This window comes from Cavia porcellus, unplaced genomic scaffold (assembly GCF_034190915.1).
Source record: "Cavia porcellus strain 051 isolate PalLab524CR breed Dunkin Hartley unplaced genomic scaffold, mCavPor4.1 scaffold_7, whole genome shotgun sequence".
Taxonomy (NCBI): domain Eukaryota; kingdom Metazoa; phylum Chordata; class Mammalia; order Rodentia; family Caviidae; genus Cavia; species Cavia porcellus.
Genome location: NW_026947490.1, coordinates 90,526,745 through 90,546,002, shown reverse-complemented (window position 1 = coordinate 90,546,002; position 19,258 = coordinate 90,526,745). Strand labels below are relative to the sequence as shown.

Sequence of the window (19,258 nt, the reverse complement as noted above, 5' to 3'; positions counted from 1 at the left end):
AATGAGTCATGAGAAAAGCTCAGACCAGTGACTGCAGGGGAGAGACAGGAGACAGGCAGAGGCATGCATCCCTCACTCCCAGAAACCAGAGGAGAGGGAAGAGTCAGGGGAGGCAGGGAAGTTAGGAGACCCTGAGAACAAGGAGAGGATGAATAGGATAGCGGAATCAATTTAATAGAGTCCAAAGAGGGACCATGTGAAAAGCCAAAAACGATAGCATATTGCTAATGCAAACATAGCTGACAGAAATCTAAACTTTGGCCACAGTCCTATCTGAAAATTTAAACATACTTCAGGAATTTCTTGGGGAAGAGAGAGAAAAGAAAAAAACATTAAATATCAATAATCCCATACCTAAAATAAATAACAAGAAGTGACATAGTTTTGAAAGTTGTGAAATACATGCTTAGCTATTGTGTTAATGTTCTCCATCTTCAAAACTCTGAGCTTTCTTTACAATTGTGAAAGCAAAGGTTTTTGGGTTTTGCTTGTTTATTTTGGTTTAGTTTATTGTGGTGGACTTTTTTTTTGGTACCGGGGATTAAACTCACGTCCAGTGCTTGCAAGGCAGGTGCTTATGTCGCTGACTTAAATCCCCTTTGGTTTGATTTTTTTGGTTTATTTCTTCATGTATGGCATGCACCTCCATTACGTGTTAAACTTTTTAAATCAGACAGGAACGTAGAACATCATGGAAAATTGTGTTTGAAATGGTATATACACTTTCGTTTTTTCAAATATACAGTATAATTCATGTTTCCTAAATGTTACGATGCATTTAAATATTTACAGACCTGTTGTTCCACTAATCTAATTTGCCTACTCTAAACTTTTGCAAGAGCTTGAGGCTTTGCATTATTAAACAGAACAGCTATATCTCAATGTTTTATTTAAGCAGTAGATACCTGATTTCTATTCCTTAAGTTGTTTATGTGTTGGTAGTTATTTGAACTTCTGCTTTCAAGTTATTAAGGTAATTTTCTTATTCACCAATATTCTTTTAGGTTGGAAACTTCTGCATTTTGTTTGTAATCTTTGTAAGATTTTTAATTATTGTATCACTTTGTTGATAATGTCTATGGTCTTGGTTGATAACTGGATATTTAAGCAACAGGTTCTTTATTTATAAAATAGTAGATGAAGAAATACAGCAATCAAAACGTATTGATTGCTTGCCAGGGTACTGCTCCTTAGTGTGGACTAACAGTTCAACAGCCGATGAATTAAATCTCAAGTAGGTAATGTAATTAATACATAGAAGCTACAAATAAAATTGCTGTTTACTAATGTGCTGTGTGGCCTAGATATGTTATAAATATCAACAGAATGACAGCGTTTCTACGCATTGCTCAACATTGGAATATCAGTCAACATGTTTGGTATTGTAAGCTTATTGCTAGAACTTTTTGTCTTGTTGGACAACTACTGGGCCCTTCATGTCTTTTGGAGTGCGGTCTGCAGGTGAAGTAATTTACCAGAATCCGGAGCCTTCCTGTGCACACTTAAACTTCTCGGTATTAATTTTAAAATTCTTGTTGTCAACTGAAGACACATTAGATTTTCATTTCTTAATACTTTTTAAACTAGGAACTCACAAAAATGTTTTTATGTCTCTGGAGTTTTAAATCCTACTCTGAGGTTAAAAAGACATATAATACACTAATATATATATATGCATAATATATTGCTTTATGATTAATATTCAAAAGAGTTAAGGATTTGTACAAAATGTTTTAAACGGAAATCCTCTAAAAATTCTGGCCAAAAGAAGAAAAGAAAAATTTCAACTTGTTTCAAAAACTGGATTTTTGAAATAATAGTTTGTCTAGATTTTATTACACAATGAAATTTCTGTGTTTTTGTATTTGACTTCAATAAGTCAAGGTACCATCTTTACTTGCTGCATTTTGTAATAAAAATCATTTTATAAGCCAGAATATTCATCATCAAAGCTATCACTGCCTCACATAACACTTGTAATTCAATAAAAAAAAAAAACCCATACCCCTTAAATTCTGAAGAAGCTTAAGCTTTCACTTGCAAGCAAGTTTAAATGATTATATATTTAAAATTCTGGGGCTGAGGGTGTAGCTCAGTCATGCAGTGACATATATGTGAGGCTTTGCTCTCAATTTTCAGTACCTTAAAAAATGAGTTGGAGAGATAAAGGGATACATTCTACACAATATGATTGTTACATTAATACTTATTTATAAATTGCTCAATGTACGGATATAAAGAGATGGCTGGTAAATGATAATTTTCAGTTGCTAGAAGTTATTAAATATAAAACATGGTGTACTAATGTTCAGCACAATCTCTGTCTAGATTATAGATTATGATAACAGACTTCATATACTGTAAAGATAGCATTTTATGATCAGAAACTAAATAATGTGCCATTCTTGATTTAAAAAACAAATAAATGACACATTCTTAATTTGAGGAGTAGCTGCCACTTACAAAGACAGAATCCTTTGATATTCAGCTACTTTAAAATAAGCTATTTAAAATTGCTACCTGTCCACTTACATAAGATTAATAAACTCACATTCAATAAAATTGCTGGTTGTCCCTAGACAGGAATTTTATATCTCTCTTGTCAAGTGTGGACATTCCAGGCTCACATGTATGCTAAATTTATTATTTATCTTCTGGCTTTTTGTACTTATGATACATGTATTGCAATAGAAGTAAAACATTAATAATTATCACTTGCTGTCAAATGTGTTAATGAAATTCATAATACCAAGACCTTCTAGTCCTGTATATTCAGGGTCTGTCATGCTAGACAAATAAGATTGTAGGCCAGGGATTAGCTCAGTGGCATAAATGTCTGCCTGGCTAGCACAAGGTCTTGAGTTCATTCCTGAAATATCAAATAAGACTCTAACAGAAATGCTAAAACCCCATAAGAAAATGTAGCTTTAAAATTGGGACTCAGGTTAAAATCAATGTAATTCATGTTCAAACAAGCAGTCATAATACTTTAAAGATTAACTAATATCTTTACTATAATAAACAATACCATTATTATAATGTATTTTCTCTTTCAGTGTATAAAGTAATGTTATTAATAAAACTAACATAAATGAAATTCTTATTTTAAAATCACTAGTATAAAATACAAAGCTTGTTTGCTAGGTATTCTAAACATTTTTTAAATTTTATAAGTTTTAATGCATACAGCAATTTTTCTTAATCTTGTGTCATTCTAATAACTTGATAATAAAATATAATTTTCAAAGCTATTTCACAAAGAAGTAAATATGAATTGATTTAAGGTCAAATCTTTTAAATAACAGTTTTTAAAAATTTGTTAGTCAAATTTAAATTATAAATTACTACAATTAGAAAATTATAGTTATGATAATCATATAAAACTTTAAGGTGTTATTTTAATATAAGTGCTAAGTAACAAATTACCATTTAAATAAATGTGATGCCATCTCACGTTTGCATAGACATCGTTAAAATGAAAACTGATACTAATTCCATGAGGTCTCAGGAGCAAAAATGCCAGGTTAAATCTTATTTCAGGAATTTAATCTATATTGAATATACATGATGAAATTTTAAAAATGAACTATTTACTAAAGTAATGCTTTGTCAGCAGATTAAATGTCTGGTTATTGTCAGAGAACATTAATAACAAATACTGAGTTACAGAGAGATGAAATCTCATGACCAAAAGAGTACAAGAATTATTGAGTTAAACAAACCTAATTCATTTTTTTAAGCCATTCTGGATCTTAAAATTTATTAATACTATATCCTAAGAAGATAATATAATACCTAATTCTCCTGATCTTATTAACCATAGAGTTACTTTTCCTCATAAAAAACAGCTTAGCGTCTATTGATCTGTAAAAGCTGTTTAAATATATTCTGTGGTATGTATACTTTATGAGCATTATGGGAAATACTACATTAAAATTTTGGTGTGTGCACCCAAAATTATTTACAGTATTAAAAATGTTGGGGAAAACACTGATTTATTGGAATGTATCACAATATTGAAAATTTATATTTTAATAGCATTATTTATAAAATTAAGGTGATTATTCATATTTATTTACACAAAACTAATTTAACAAAATCTTATCTCAACAATATAAACTAGAATAATGAAGTGCAAGTATCCCTAAAATGCAAAATAATTGAACTTTCTCTTTGTACATTTGAATGTTTCATACACTGAAGAAAGGTGATCTAACACACATGCAAAAGGTAATTTAGAGATAGTCATTCTGACAGCAGTTGACAAAGAAGGAAACAGAAAACTGCCTGGCATTCAAACCGAAAATGTGAGAGTACTGCATGTGTGATGAATAATTATTTCACAACTCAGTGAGTCCCTACAGCAGTTACCACAAAGAGTATCCTTTCTCTAACTTCCAAAGCAGCTGGGTGGCAGTATGCACCCCACCCCTGTAAAAGGAAATTACTGTTACTGCTTCTTTTGCAGCTAGAAATAGCTAAGTAGAATAATGTACAGATAGAGGAAATATTTCCTTTTCAAGTAAAAGGTAACGACGATTGTCCTTTGTTTTTCCTCCTTCCCATGTCCTGACCTGGGAAAAGACATGATGGCTACCGCTTGGCTGTGGGTTTCTTGCAATCTTGAGTGATAAAAGTCTAACAGAAAGAATAGTGTGGAGGAGGAGGAAAGTTGCCAAATTCCCTGGTAATCCATTCAGCACAGTCTCAATCTCCTCTTCCTAATATAAGTCAATGGGAAGCATCATTCCCTATTTAACTGAGTAACCCTTTGGTCCATTCATTTGGTCCACAAATGGATGTATCTCTACTAAACAAAGCTGTGAACCTCTTATACTGTCACAGGACAATAATCAATATTACAAATATGGTTCCAGAAAGATCATGAAAAATGTTAACTTCTTTTAGAATTATTGATTCAAAATTATAAGCAACAAAGATTACATCATGATTTAAAACTTCTGGGCAGGGGAGTTAGCTCAGCAGCATAAATGCTTGCCTGGCAAGCATGAGGTTGTGAGTTTAAAATAAAAAATTATATATATATATATATATATATATATATATATATCTTCTCTATATGGAATTAATTTTCTATTGCAATGACAAAAGCTAAATAATTAGGGGCTGGGGATTTAGCTCAGTGGCATAAGCGCCTGCCTTGCAAGCAGGCAGTCATGAGTTCAATCCCTGGTACTGATAAAAATGAAAAAGACAAAAAAAAAAGCTAAATAATTGAGACACTATCAATATATACAGTAACTCATTCAATAAGATCATCACACAGCCTAAGGTGTTCTCCATGCGTCTTTATCACATAGATATTTTCATATGCAGTTAATTCAGTGGTATCGCATTATTATCCTGAGCAAGATGATAAAGTGACATTTGCTTTAAGTTTAGATTTTTTTGGTCTCAATATACAAATGTTAATTTACAAAAACAACATTCCCCTTCACTTTTGTACTCTCCATCATTTTGCTGCTGTTGTTATTGTTGTTTGTTATTGTTTTTATTGTTGCTTTGTACCAAGGATCCAACTCACAACCTCGCCCTTGCGAGGCAGGCACTGTGCGGCAAGCTCTGCACTCAGCTTCCCTCGCTTTTAAGGGTCTCCAGCTTGCTACTGTGTATTAAATATCCTCTTCACACATTCTCTATGTCTGTAAACAAATACATTCCACTAGGACTGATGCTTACTTACTTGTATGACCTATTGGATTTCCCTGCATTTGAATTTCTGCTCTTGTACTGCTTGGAGAAATCACTTGTGCATCTATTTTTTCGATTCTGTATTTACTGACAGTCAAATGGTAGTTTGATATTGGCCCTAGTAGGAACAAACTATAAACACTGGCAAAATTTACAAATAAAATCCAGAGACAATTATTAGCCAATTACCTTCATATCAGTCAACAATACACATTGTTTATATCAACTTTATCCAAGATTGACTAAAAAAAAAAATGCCATCACTTAAGTGGTAATTTTAGCATCAGAAAAAAAAGATCTGCCTAATGAAGTACAAGGATTATTACAAAGGAATGTTATAATAATATGCCATTGAACATATTATTTAGTATGTTTGGATGAATTGAAAGAGCTTAATGAAATGACAATGATCATTTTCACTGATCTATAATATATTAATAACAGCAAATTGAAATTGTGAATAAACAACTCAAATCAATAGGATAATGAGCATCTTTAGGATTTCCTGCTAAATCATTTTTAAAATTTTCATTTAAAGTAGAGAATTCCTTGCATCAATAAGTTGATTCAGATCCCAGGAAATAATTTTCAGATTAAATTATTACAATGGTTCACTGTAACTTGTTTAAATTATTTATTTTATATATGATGCAAACTTTTGTTGGTATGGGATTAAAAATTCCTTAGTATAATCATCTGTTGATCATTTTAATATCGCTGGAGGAAAGTAACAATGTTAGTTGTCATAAATTCAGGTAATTTTATAAACATCAACGTAAAAGATAAAAATTTTATTGTTCTTGAACCTAGAATCCATTTTTAAAATGATACAAAAATGTGTTATTTATGTAGCCCATTAGATGGCTACCAACACCAGTTTTTCTAAAACACCCAATTTTCCAATCAAAAAAAAATTAAGAGTGGCTTTAAATTGAGAAGTATAAGGAAAATGGCTCACATGTCCATGTTGCATTAAAAAAAAGGTCTGTCCTATTACATGCAAAGTTAACTGTTTGAAGTGAACCACTGAACGTTAAAGAGGAAGCTTCTTTCAAAGAAATATGAGAGTAATTTTCATTTGTAAAAAGTTGTGTCTTAGACTTACACATCAGAAGCAAGTGGTTAGCTTGCAATACACTTGCTAAGGATTTTAAAAGCACTAGTCCAGAGTGAAAAGTGCAAGGCTGACTGCGTGAGAATCAGTCAGGAGATCATACAGCGTCTAAGACTGAAAAATGAAGCGAACTATTCCTTTAAAAACTGGACACTTGGAAAGAAAAAGGATGTTCCAAGGCAGATCTTGAAGTTAGCTTTGAAAAGATAACATTTCCATTTTAGCATGATTTGGGCATTAAACTGACTTAACTAACATTCAGTTGTCAGGATTATACACAAACAGCCAACTTGAGCAACTGTAATTATACAAGGCACACAAGTTTTGTTTTTATTAACCATAAAGTTTAACTAAGACATTTGCTTCATAAAAGCTTTCACAAAGTTTAATAACTTGTGGGCTTTCTATCTTTCCAAATAAAACTGTAAAATGTCTCTTGAAAACACAGACATTCTACTGTATTCAAAAATTAATCACGTTTTGAAAAAAATCTGTATATGCACTTTACATTCTGTTTAGCACATAGGACAACTGAACTTACTCATTTACTAAAATTTCAACTAAAATAACTAATTCAAAAGTATCAAAATAAATATTTTGAAATTCTTGCCAAAGAGAAGACTTAAATATTATTTGTGAGATCTTTCAAACTTAAAAACTGAAGCTTTAATTGAAAATTAAAATAAGCATTGTAAATAAATATGTATTTCTGAGTGAGAATCTCATTATTACACTTCCATCATTATTTTCTAATTTCATTTTTTCCTGTAAATCGTTTTAGTCATATCTGTTTCCAAAACATATCTTCAGGTTAGACAAATGCTAAACTTACATTGAAATATTCCACCCAAAACCACCCCCGTTGTCAACACCAAAAAAGTAAGGGAAGCAGGGAAACACTTACCTAATTTTATTAAGTAAAATAATATTCAGGTGCATATTCTGAACCAACTTAGATGACAGTTGTAGCCCTGTTCTGTTTATAATGTTTATCATGCCAGTAACATTGAGCCCTGTCATTTCACCTTTGCTTCAAATATTAAGTCCACCAATTTAACAGGAAAAATACTGCAAATTCATCCACTTAATTTTATCATCCCATGTTTAGTTAGACATGAGAATGACTAATGTTTACAAATAATGTTGGGTTATGCATCATTCATAAAGAATAGTAGGAAACTGTGTTATATACAGCCTGGGAAAAGAAATGTAATGGCAACAAATTTATAATAGAAATAATTACATTTTCATCTTATTAGGCAAAGGTTAATTTGAAATATTTAAAATTAGAAGTATTAAAAAATTAATGAAATAGCTTGTGCTTTCATTTTTTACCAATTCTGTTTATGTACAAAATATAGACTATCATGCTTTTTCTAACAAAATATACTAAAATTCATCTACTTGGAAATCCAATACATTTATCATTAAAAGAAAATATTTCTCCATGTACATGTACATAGGTCAACAGGATTGATATGAAAATAATTTAACTTGAATGATGTAATTATGTAATGAAATGTAAAAAAATTATAGCAATTAAGGTGTTGCGGCATGCTCTAATGAATGAATCTGCACTGGTTGATGACACTGTGTCTCCTACTCATTAATTATTTGGACAGAGTGCATTATATTTTACTTAGTATGAAGAAATACAGTCACAAATCATCACTAAATATTTTGTCTGTACATTTTCATTTAGTATGATGGTCTTTCTTTCATATTCATGATTTATGGTGAAAACCAAATCAAACCAAACCAGCTTGTATTAGAGTCTCTAGACAATCTGCAAAGGTTTTATTCTCGCACTACATGCAGCTAGTAATTTTGAGGAAAAGAAATTTAGAATTTCTAGAGAATTGGTTTATAAATAACAACCGTGGCATGCTAATATTTCTTGTCTGGATTCTAACGGATTTGAATCTCTTTTTTTACATCTCTTGTTTGCAGACTAGTAATAAAGTCACACCTCTTCTATGTGGCTAATTGAGGTAATTTTTCAAAGGACTAGGTGCTATTATAAAACAGTACATTGCTAATATAACATTCAAAGTTTAGTGGCACACTTAGAAAAAAGCCAAAGTTCTTGTTTTCTAAAATTGAAAAGGGAGGAACTAGCAGATGAATTAAACAACCTAGTTGAAGCAAACCAAACAATATTCTTTACCTAAATATTAAGTCTTTCTTTTAAAACCTTCCTCCCTTCCTATGAAAAAACTGGAATTTTAAAATGGAACAATAATGCATTACATAGACAATACTTCTGATTTCATTTGTGTTAGTGGTGGGAAACAGGAGCTCATGTATGTGTACTTGCTATATACATTAAATCATAAAAACAACCAGATGTTTGCAAAAAAGAAAGCAATACATAATCTCTCTACGATTTTCAGATATAAGCTGGTTGTTGTTAACAGGCCACAGGCACTAGCTTTCTCTTTACCTCTTTCAATAGCTTTCTTCAGAAAAGAATCCATCTGGAATAACACACCAAAGAAAATCTCTGGCCAAGCGACAGCTTAAAAACCTAATACCAATTTATTGTCATGTTTATTATTAAACAAAAAATATTACTCTCATTCTCTACCTTTCTCAAGACAATTGTCTTTTTAATAGAACGGTACTCTATTATAGCAAAACATTCAGAAAAAAAGTACCTTAGTGAATATTGATTTTCTCCTTTTCTTTGTGTTACTGGCCTCTTACACAGACTCCATTGTTTCAATGTTTAGGGTCTTCTGAAAGCTTTGACCACCATTGACTAATCATGAAAATTAAAACATTTCAACACGAACATTTTTTTAAAAAACTGATCTCAGGAAGTTTAAACTATAAAGATCTTTTTTAGCTAGACTGAGAAGCTTCCCCAAAAGTCAAAAAGAGCACCATGTTTCCAGGGGTGCTGGTAAACAAGAAGTGCACCTTTATTTTTACAAGTAAAAAAGAAAAATCAAACTGGGGAAGAGACTTACTATAAGACACCAAAAACTGCAAAACTTAGAAAAATCAGTGTATCGCTTTGGAAAAAAATGATTTTATTTATCTCATTAGATTTTAAAAGACTAAAGAATTTCTTGCAGTCAAAAAATATAATAAAATCAAATTAAAGAAAGGACAGAAAATATGAAACAGAAAGAACCAAGTCATCCACAATATCATCCTTCACTGATTAGCTTCTCAGTTTGACTTCAATAATGAAAAATATTAAAAAAGAAAAACATGGTGGCATTTGTCAAAGAAATCATTGTACACTATTTTCTGAACATTTCAAAGCAAAAAACAAATATTTTAGAAGCATGCTGCATTTTATTAGATTGTGTGTGTGTGTTCATGTGCCCGTCCATAAAAACATAATTATAAAGTTGGAGAGTGACACAAGTATGTGATCTCAGCACTTGGGAAGGCTGAGGCATGACAAGTTTGAAACTTATGTTTGGTAATTTAGAGACATTATATGTATAAACAAAAAATAAAACGTATTGGGGACATACTCAGCGGAAAGCTCTGGCTTTGATACCCAGTACCAAAAAAAAAAAAAAAAAAAAAAAAAAAAATCATTAAGAACAGAAGTGCCATGTTTGGTAGAAAAATATAAAAGTGCATTATAAATAAAGTTCAAGTGTTAATAGTATTTTCAAATTTCTTAAAGTCATCCTATAGAAGCCAATTATTGTAATTAGTTTCTGTGATTTACTGAGCTACATATTATGTAAATTGTAAATAAAAACATTCTCACAGGATGACTATAAGTTTTCCACTGCTCATTTGCAAGATCTAATTGAGTGGATGTATTTAACCATGACTAAAGTTAGAAGCAGTCTTTTTGCTTTCTTTGGGAAAAAATTCAATTCTAGGAAGAGGACAACGACAGACCTAGAAACAATTTACTCATAGAATTTGAATAGAAAAAATGGACTCTTAAACGTCTGCTCTTGCATTTATACTGCATTTAAACCTAAAAGTTGAATATAATAATTTGGTTTATGGGGACGTAGCTCAGTGGTGTGAAGCCTTCCTAGCATAGGTGACATCACGGGAAGAGCACAGAAAAAGCAGGGAAAGAGGGAGGAGGAAGGGGAGACGTGGACACATGCTAAAGACATTCAGGTGTGATTATTCTTAAGGAGAGACGCCAACAAGGGCTTGATTACAGAAGATGACAGAGAAAGCACCTCAATCTTATCCTGTACCATTTCTCTCAAATATTTTATTCTTGGAAATGTCTGGCGTAATTATAAAACTGAGTGGTGGAAAATACGCTTACTTTCCCTTCTGATTATTGGCGTTTTCTCCCTCTCCTCAGATAATTTCAATCATGATGTCTAGTGCCTGATTTATCTAATTATCATCTTCACTATAAGTGAAAAAATGTCACTGATTCAGTTTAGTTTCAATTGTTGGTTCTACTGTGACAAACCAAGGTACCCTAACCCGGGTTAGTGACTTTGTGTCTACTTTATATATGCATGAACATTACTGAAACACTAGAAATAAAGAAATACACTATTTGATAATTCATTTAACAAATAAAAATTGAGAAAAAATGACATTTAATATAAAGAGTCTTGATGCCTCTAGAAATATTTTAGTCTAGTTTGAGAGTGCATTCAGTTTTCACCCATTTTGATTGGTAGGCTCACTATTTGGACACATTTTTAATCCATAATCAATTTTACCAATTATTTTCTTAAGTGTAAAAGGCATATTAGCAGAGTACCACTTACTTAAAACCAAGTTTTCAGTAACTCCTAAGAAAATTGCTAAATGCAAACAGAAGAAACAAATGGACTTCCCTGCAATTTACTTCAATAAAACTGTGACATTAAAAATAAAAGCAAAATGCATCTAAAATTATATTAGAGAAAGGTAAAACTAAAATGTCTTCTGAATAAAGTGGGCAATTAGGAACAGGAACATAACAAAATTGGCATTTCACTTCAATGCAGCAAGCGTCTTTTGGACAGCAAACTAGTTTAACACCGCACTCTCCCCAAAACAGTTACCACGTCTAAGTGCATAATAATTCACTGCTGCCCTTCACTGTGCATTAAATGTCACCCATCACTGTGACAGGAATGTAAAAGTACTGCGGACTGGTCTGGAGTCAAGATCAAAGCTGTTAATGCATGCCCTTTGGACAAAGTCACTCGAACTATCAAAAACACTGTGTTGAAAACATCTTTACCTCTGAGCCCAAAGTGCAATGCAGAATGTTGTTTATTAAATGCAAGGGCTCTAAACAAGGAACAGACGTATCATCATGGGCCCACAGGTCATGCAGGAGCCAAAATGTAAGCAGCCCCGGTGATCACCGTGATAATAAATTACTGGGTAGATTCTGTGAAGACCATCCCTGCTGCCTAGATGTAAGAGTCAGATATCTAAAAATCATTCTGAAATTTAATGACAAAATCCCAAGATAGTCATGCATTTTAATGCATAAAAACTAATGTTGTAAGTTTAACTCATTAGACTTTTTTTCATTCTAGTGAAGAATCGGATCCTTAATATTGTTTAGTTTATTTTTTCCTCTATTTGACCATATTAATTTACTCATTTAAGTAGCTTGAATTTTTTGTGTTACTATATTCTTATAAAATTTGACATAGCATTCTTCTTCTTCTGAGTTTGTATTTCGCTTTAAAATATCAACATAGGGATAAAATATGTAGTATTTTACAGGCTTAGTGAATCATTGTTAATGTTCCATCAATCCTGTTGGAGGGGAATGTGGGTCCATTATTCCCTTCATCCTCAGCTACACCTAACTAGTTGCACCCCAGTGTACTATCAGGAACCTAGGCCAAGATTTGGATCCTCAATTTCAACTCAGCTCTGCTTATCTTGGAGATATCTAGGTGAAAGAAAAAGAAAAACCTTAATATTTATGGAAATTTAAATGGAATCATCTATAAATGGGTAGCAATTCATCTCTTCTGTAGCATAGGAAATATTTGAAGCAAGGTGAAAAATGCATCTTCTCAGTGTAATGAGTGGGTGCCCTAATCAGCCTTTCATATGACTGCCTGTCTTTATAGTAATACACCTGGGTCAAAGACAAAGAGAAAGGAAAGGGATTTAGGGGGAAACGTTAAGTGTAACCTGTCATGGGCAAAACTTCTTTCAAACGGTCTGTTAAGCTGTCGGGATAAGGTCATTTTATATCTAGAGTGCACTACGGAGGCTCATTTTTACTGATAAATGAGTCCTCAGCTACCTGAGATAAGCATGCTGATTGTGTCATTATGCTATAAATAGACCGTGGCTGCACGTAAGAGACCACGTCATAGAGACCACATCAGGACAGTGAGTAGCACTATACATCTCTTAATATTGATTAAAACTATTGAGATCACTTGAAATTATTCTCACTTTTCTTTCAAAATAAGGGTGAGGAGACTCTTTAAAGAAAATTTCCAAATCATTTTTACATTGAAAAGAGCTATAAAAATATGAATTCTAGCAATGATACTAGTTCTTAATTCACCATAATAGTGGTAAGTTTCAAATTTAATATTATAATAAGTAACAATATGATTAATATTTATTTCCTTATTTTTCTGTGTTTCCAATGAGAAATATATTTCAAATAATTTTGGGGAAAATGTGTTTAAAACATATAGCATTAATAAAAATATAAAACAGTAAATATTGTAATTTTATTCATGATAAATGGATGTCTACTATGAGATATATGAGTGACTGTGAGGTTTTTAATGAAAACTGCATATTCAGTCATGTTCTGGGATTAAGTCATCTAATAAAATTCTCATCAGAATACAGGTAATAAGTATTTATTTAATAATTTAATGAATAAATGGAGGCCAATTTTTGAATATTTTGCAGGGTACTACAAAATTATTGCCTACTAGAGACATAACAAACATTTGAGTGAATAAGTGATAGAAAAATTAAAGTGAAAACTGAAAACCATTTGAAAGTGGATCTTGGTAGCTACAAAGATACACATTAACTGTAATAAAAGATCAGTGTCAGATAACATTCAAAACAAAAACTAACAGCAGTTAAGAATTTTAGTAACTTTTAAAACATTTACTGCATTTAGTTTTCAGGTAAATTATTCTCATTCCTAAGTAGATTTTACAAAATTTCCTAAAAATTAATATTACATATTTCAGTAATTTATAAAAATTAATTTTGTCACTGGGGTTGTAGTTATTTTAGATTTTTTTTCTATGATGATTAAAGGGGAAAGGAAAGGTGGAAAAAAGCAAAAAATTGTGGATCTGTAAGATAGTTAAGATTAATTATACAGCTAGTTTCTCTTACTTAATTGAAAAGCAAGGATTATGCTAATATTGTCCAGACAAGATTTCATGCCTATACCTTGTACTCTGAATAACTGCTAATGAAGATAACAATAAGCAATATATTGATTCTTGTCCCTCTCCCACTAGCCTTCTCTGAAATTGTTTTATTGCTATTTTTTCTCTTTAAAATAAAAAAAAATTAACAAAAAAGCGGTGTGTATAGGAAAAATTTTTAAAAAGAAAATTAGGCACATAGTTAAAGCTGCTTACAGCATAATTTATCTTTCTTTGTCACCATCATAAAGAACACTGTATGTGTAACAACAAAGACAACTAAGAAAATATGACAATTATTTTAACATAAAAAATAGCTAAGCGTGGCGGCACACGCCTGCCATCCTTGCATTTAGAAGCAGAGGCAGGAGGGCCAGGAGGCTGAGTCCAGCACGGGCGACAGTGTGAGCTCAAGGCCAACCTGTACGCCATAGCCAGACCCTTCTCAAAAATAAAGCAAAACAAAACAAAACACCCCAAATCACAAAACAATTGTGTCAGGGATTTTGTTGTAGAACCCTATGTGACATAAAACAGCTTTCTATAAATATATAAAATAAAAATGCCACATTTATTTTAAATTCTAAGAAACTTGTTGATTCCATTTTAAAGGCAATTAATTTCCAAAATCAGCACTTGGGTGTTCTCTGTACATTTGCATCTCATACATTTCTCTCACACTGAGAAGAATGTAATACCATGTAGGAATGGACTTTAGCTATACAGATTCACTGAAATTTGGAGGTTTAGCTTAGGATTCACACTTGGTATATTCAAAGACCTTTTCTTTAGTCTAAATTTATAATGTTTTTCAAATTTGGAAATTTTTAAACTTGATTATTCTGATATTAATAATTGAATAAAATATTCTGATAGAATATGGAGAATATGTAATATTATATAGTATATTTCTTCCTATATTATGTATTACTTTAATAAGAATTCCTACCATTTTCTAATCTAGTATGTTTTCTAATGTTATTATTTAATAGGTTACTTGTTAATTTGACAATAAGGATTTTACATTTTTTTAATTATTGCGAGTTCATTTGTATATTGCTAAATAAGAATCTATAAGATCACTTACAAGTCCATTAGTTTAATAACTAATGTCAAATTATAACAGTAGCATTCTAAAATTTAAAGGCACTATAAAAAGATACACATTCAAATTTATGTTTAAAAATTAAATGACATGGAATTAACTCAGAAATGACTCAAGATCCTTTTTTCTAGGATGCAGAAGTAGGCATCAGTATAGATATACTACCTGGGAATTTTGGTGAATTTAATTAAGAAGAATATGTAAACAGACAGACATCAGGAAAGGTTTCTTCTATAATGTGGAGAATTGATCTGTCTTTTGGTCTGTGTGTCTGGTGGAGTTCTATTTGCCACTGGAATGCTTAAACAGAACTTCTGAACTCATTTTGTTAAATACATATAAAATAAACGACTTGTGTCCTTCACACAGTTTGAAAGGATTAGTAAAAATTTATGAACTTATACTCCAAATTCTCATTTTTAGATGAAGAATCCAAGATTTTAAATAAAACTTTAACAGGCACTACAATGTAGTTTAAAACTGCTATATGACTACATGGTTCCAGTATGTATTTTCAGACAAATACAAATGCTATCATCTGAAGTACTTGAAACAATATTGAACCTAGTAGATTAAAAAATAATAAATGCTTATAATAATTATTTATAAAATATACATATTTATCAAAAATAAAAAATGTAAAAAAATATGCTACATATAATTGATTTCATTTCCTTGTTAAGTATATAAAATAAAATTAGCTTTTATGGATAAGAAAAAATAATATATATATATATATAGAGAGAGAGAGAGACAGGGTCTTGCTGTGTAGTTCAGGCTGGCCTTGAACTCCTTAAGGAACGCAGGCAGCCTTGAATTTATGGCAATCCTCTTGCTTCAGCCTCCCAAGTGTTGGGGTTACTGGGATGCACCAATTCCCTTTTTATGGATAGGAAAAATATTTAATTTTATTAGAAAAAGTAAGTTCTAGGACAGACCAATATTCTTATCGATTTTGTTATCAAAAGAATTTGTATATGTAATTAAAACTATTGCTTATTTGATTTTGAATATAGAGCACAAAAACATGGAAATAAAAATTTTTGTGAACATGAAAAACCTATGTAGATAACAATTTACATTTGGCTCATCTATATTTTTGATATTTAATGGTACAGAAAAACGTAACAAACAAAACGAGTGTGTAGTCCGCAGGACCCTTGGGTCGGTACCACAGATCTGAGGCCTGAGGACTGATCCTGCACAGAAGACCCGGCCATGCTGAAAGGCTGGGAATCGAAAGTTTGCAGTGAGGCAAGCATAAGTGAAAACGGTTATAAATTTCCACCTCCAAAAGCAAAAAGAAGAAAAATCAACATAAACTGAGATATATCACATATCATTTTAAAAGTATGAAACTATATTTTTCAAGTAGGGATTCGTTTTCTGAGCCTATGACTTGAAACATATGCATGCTAATGACAATAAATAATTTTGTAATGATATGTTTATGCTACAAAAAGTGAATCATGTTATAAGGAAACCATGATAATATTTTAGTAAGTATACATTTTATGTTAAATTAGTCCTAGTTCCTTTAAATGACTCCTTTTAAATACTTCTACTCTTGTTTTTGTCTTATTAGTTATTAATTTAACTTATCAAAACATGCCTGTTTCGGTTCAAAAGAGATCTTCAAAATGCAGAAACCACTCTTTATCACAGTGATCTGCACTGCTTTTAGATCCTAATTAATAGAAAACTTTATCACATTTATAGCTTATTGACATAATCAGCACGCTTTCTGCCCCTAAGAGGCAGCAGATTTCATTTGCAAGTGTAGATATGGATAAAACTCTTAAAAGTTTCTTATTCTTCAGCACCCCTTGGGAAATAAAGAACAAAAGTAAAATGGTTTGTGACTTTTGACAATTATTAGTTAGAAAAAGAAGGTAACAATTGCCAAAAAAATCACAAAAGTGAGCATGTTACCTGGCTATGACAAAGAGCACACAACTGACACCCAAGTAAGCCAGCAGAATATACATCCAGATATCAGGGGAGAGAGGATTCAGGAAGGAGAAGACGCCTGGGTTTGTACCATTGGGCTTGCGGTACAAAATACTTATTCCAAGTGTCATAAAGGGCTTGGAAAAGTCGATGACCTTCTCTCGAACATACGTAATAGCCAGCGGAGCAACGGCCAGGTCAGCTTTCTGCAGAGAGAGACACAGAAAGAAAAATGCCTGCTAAGTCAAAAGAAAAAGGCAGTAACGATATCAAGCATTTATGTCGGAGAATCGTTCCAAACCGAAAATACTCTTTCATTCTGAAGTGTCGCATCTGCTTTACTGTTACTTATTTCCGTTTGTATCATTATTAACAAATCAGCATTATTTTAGCTAGATAACAGAAGTATGGAACAAGAAAACTGAACACCTTGTAGTTTATACTCATACATCAATTATTATGCAATTCAGCCTTTCATGCTTACTTTTAAGTTTTAAACATTCATTTAATATCAATTAAATGTTTTCTGAACATATTGATCAAATTCTAGTTGCAACAGTAACTACATCAGACTATCAGGGAATTAAGAAACATTCTTCTGATCTTGAAAATCTAAAAACCTGCGGTTAAAACATTTCAGTCTTCAAATAGTTAAAACATTTTTAAAATCATTTTAATGCGATTGTTTATTGAGCTTTGTTCCTATCCCTCTAATTTGTTTTATATTACTTAATGAAAATCCTTGCAGCTTTGCCTAAATCGCATTAGGAAATGAGTTTTTTAATTTTCACAAAGATGCTAATTTTTCACGGTAGCTTAAATATGTTAAATTACTAATGCTTTTTAGTTACCATGTTATAACCATCTGTCAAGGATGAATTTGTGCTCTAATATATTGCAAGAAGTAATTATATTTTAAAATAACAAAGGCATCTATGATGACAGGCTATACTGCTACATTCTTCTTATTTTTGATAAACATAAATAAGAATAAATAATAATTATTCTTTCAGAATAAATAAATTCTAATTTCAAAAAGTAACTGAAAAAAAGAATAAAATTAACTGTCTCATCTTTTCTCTGAAGTGTTGTTGAAGGACTTTGGAAAGAAACTTTCTGAGATGCTAGATCTGTCGTCCCTGTTTCCCTGTATTTATGTACCTTTGTGTGTTGGTGCTTGTGAGAAGCACTCGATGTTGAAGAGGTAGTAATAGATAAGTCACATTTCTGAAAACTAAAGAATATGCTTTTAAGGTCCTAAAGAAGAGGACATTATATTCCATATTCACAAGTTAATGAAAATATCAAGAATAACACTTGCTAAAATTTTTAATGATTTGCTGTGAAACAGGTATTGTGTTAGGAACATCAAATGAACTGCCATGTTTAATCTTTTTTTTAATTGTATGTATTTTTTATTAAAAAATTAAAAGAAAGAAGGAGATTAAGATAAAAGAGGACACAACAACACAATAACACAGGTCAGAACAGAAAAACCTAAGCAACACAGTGCTTCACCACAAGATAATCTGACACAACAGTAGCTACTATAGTGTCTCTTTCCTTGAAATATTTGAGTATAACTTTGTATATTATAGCATCAAACACAATAAGATTCACTAAGACACCCATTCTGGTTTGACTATTGTCTCCTTTGGAAGTCCTGTAATGTTTACAATGCCTAAGTTTTATTGGTCTTGTTCTCTACTGTTTTGTCCAACTTTATAATATCTAATGAGATAGACAATTCTTCTTAAGGAAACAAGAGACATCGTTGATAACCATTGTTGATAACCTTGTACTCTGTTCTACATCATGTGCTATGTCTATCCTTGGTTTTGACTGACAGCTTTGTTTTGCCATATTTGACTGTATTCTCTCCCCCCCAAAAGAAGTAATAAGCACTAAGGAGTAATAAAATCCAAAATGTGTAAATTTTGTTGTAAAAAAGAGAGGGAAAAAAAAGAAAAAAAAAGAGCTCTAACGGATATAACAGCAAGTGTGTTTAGGGGTGTTGAATAGCTGACTATATCAATGTTTTTGGATCATTGA

The 19,258-nt window shown here is 31.5% G+C and overlaps 1 protein-coding gene across 6 annotated transcripts in view; it reads right to left on the bottom strand.

Moving 5' to 3' along the window:
- Grik2 (glutamate ionotropic receptor kainate type subunit 2) overlaps positions 1-19,258 on the bottom strand; it is a 611,950-nt gene that overhangs the window by 132,118 nt on the left and 460,574 nt on the right. For all 6 annotated transcript variants that reach the window (XM_063253933.1, XM_013148503.3, XM_063253934.1 and 3 more), the window contains one exon: positions 17,189-17,412. In XM_063253933.1, the coding sequence (XP_063110003.1) occupies positions 17,189-17,412 (224 nt within the window). The remainder of the gene's footprint in view (positions 1-17,188; positions 17,413-19,258) is intronic.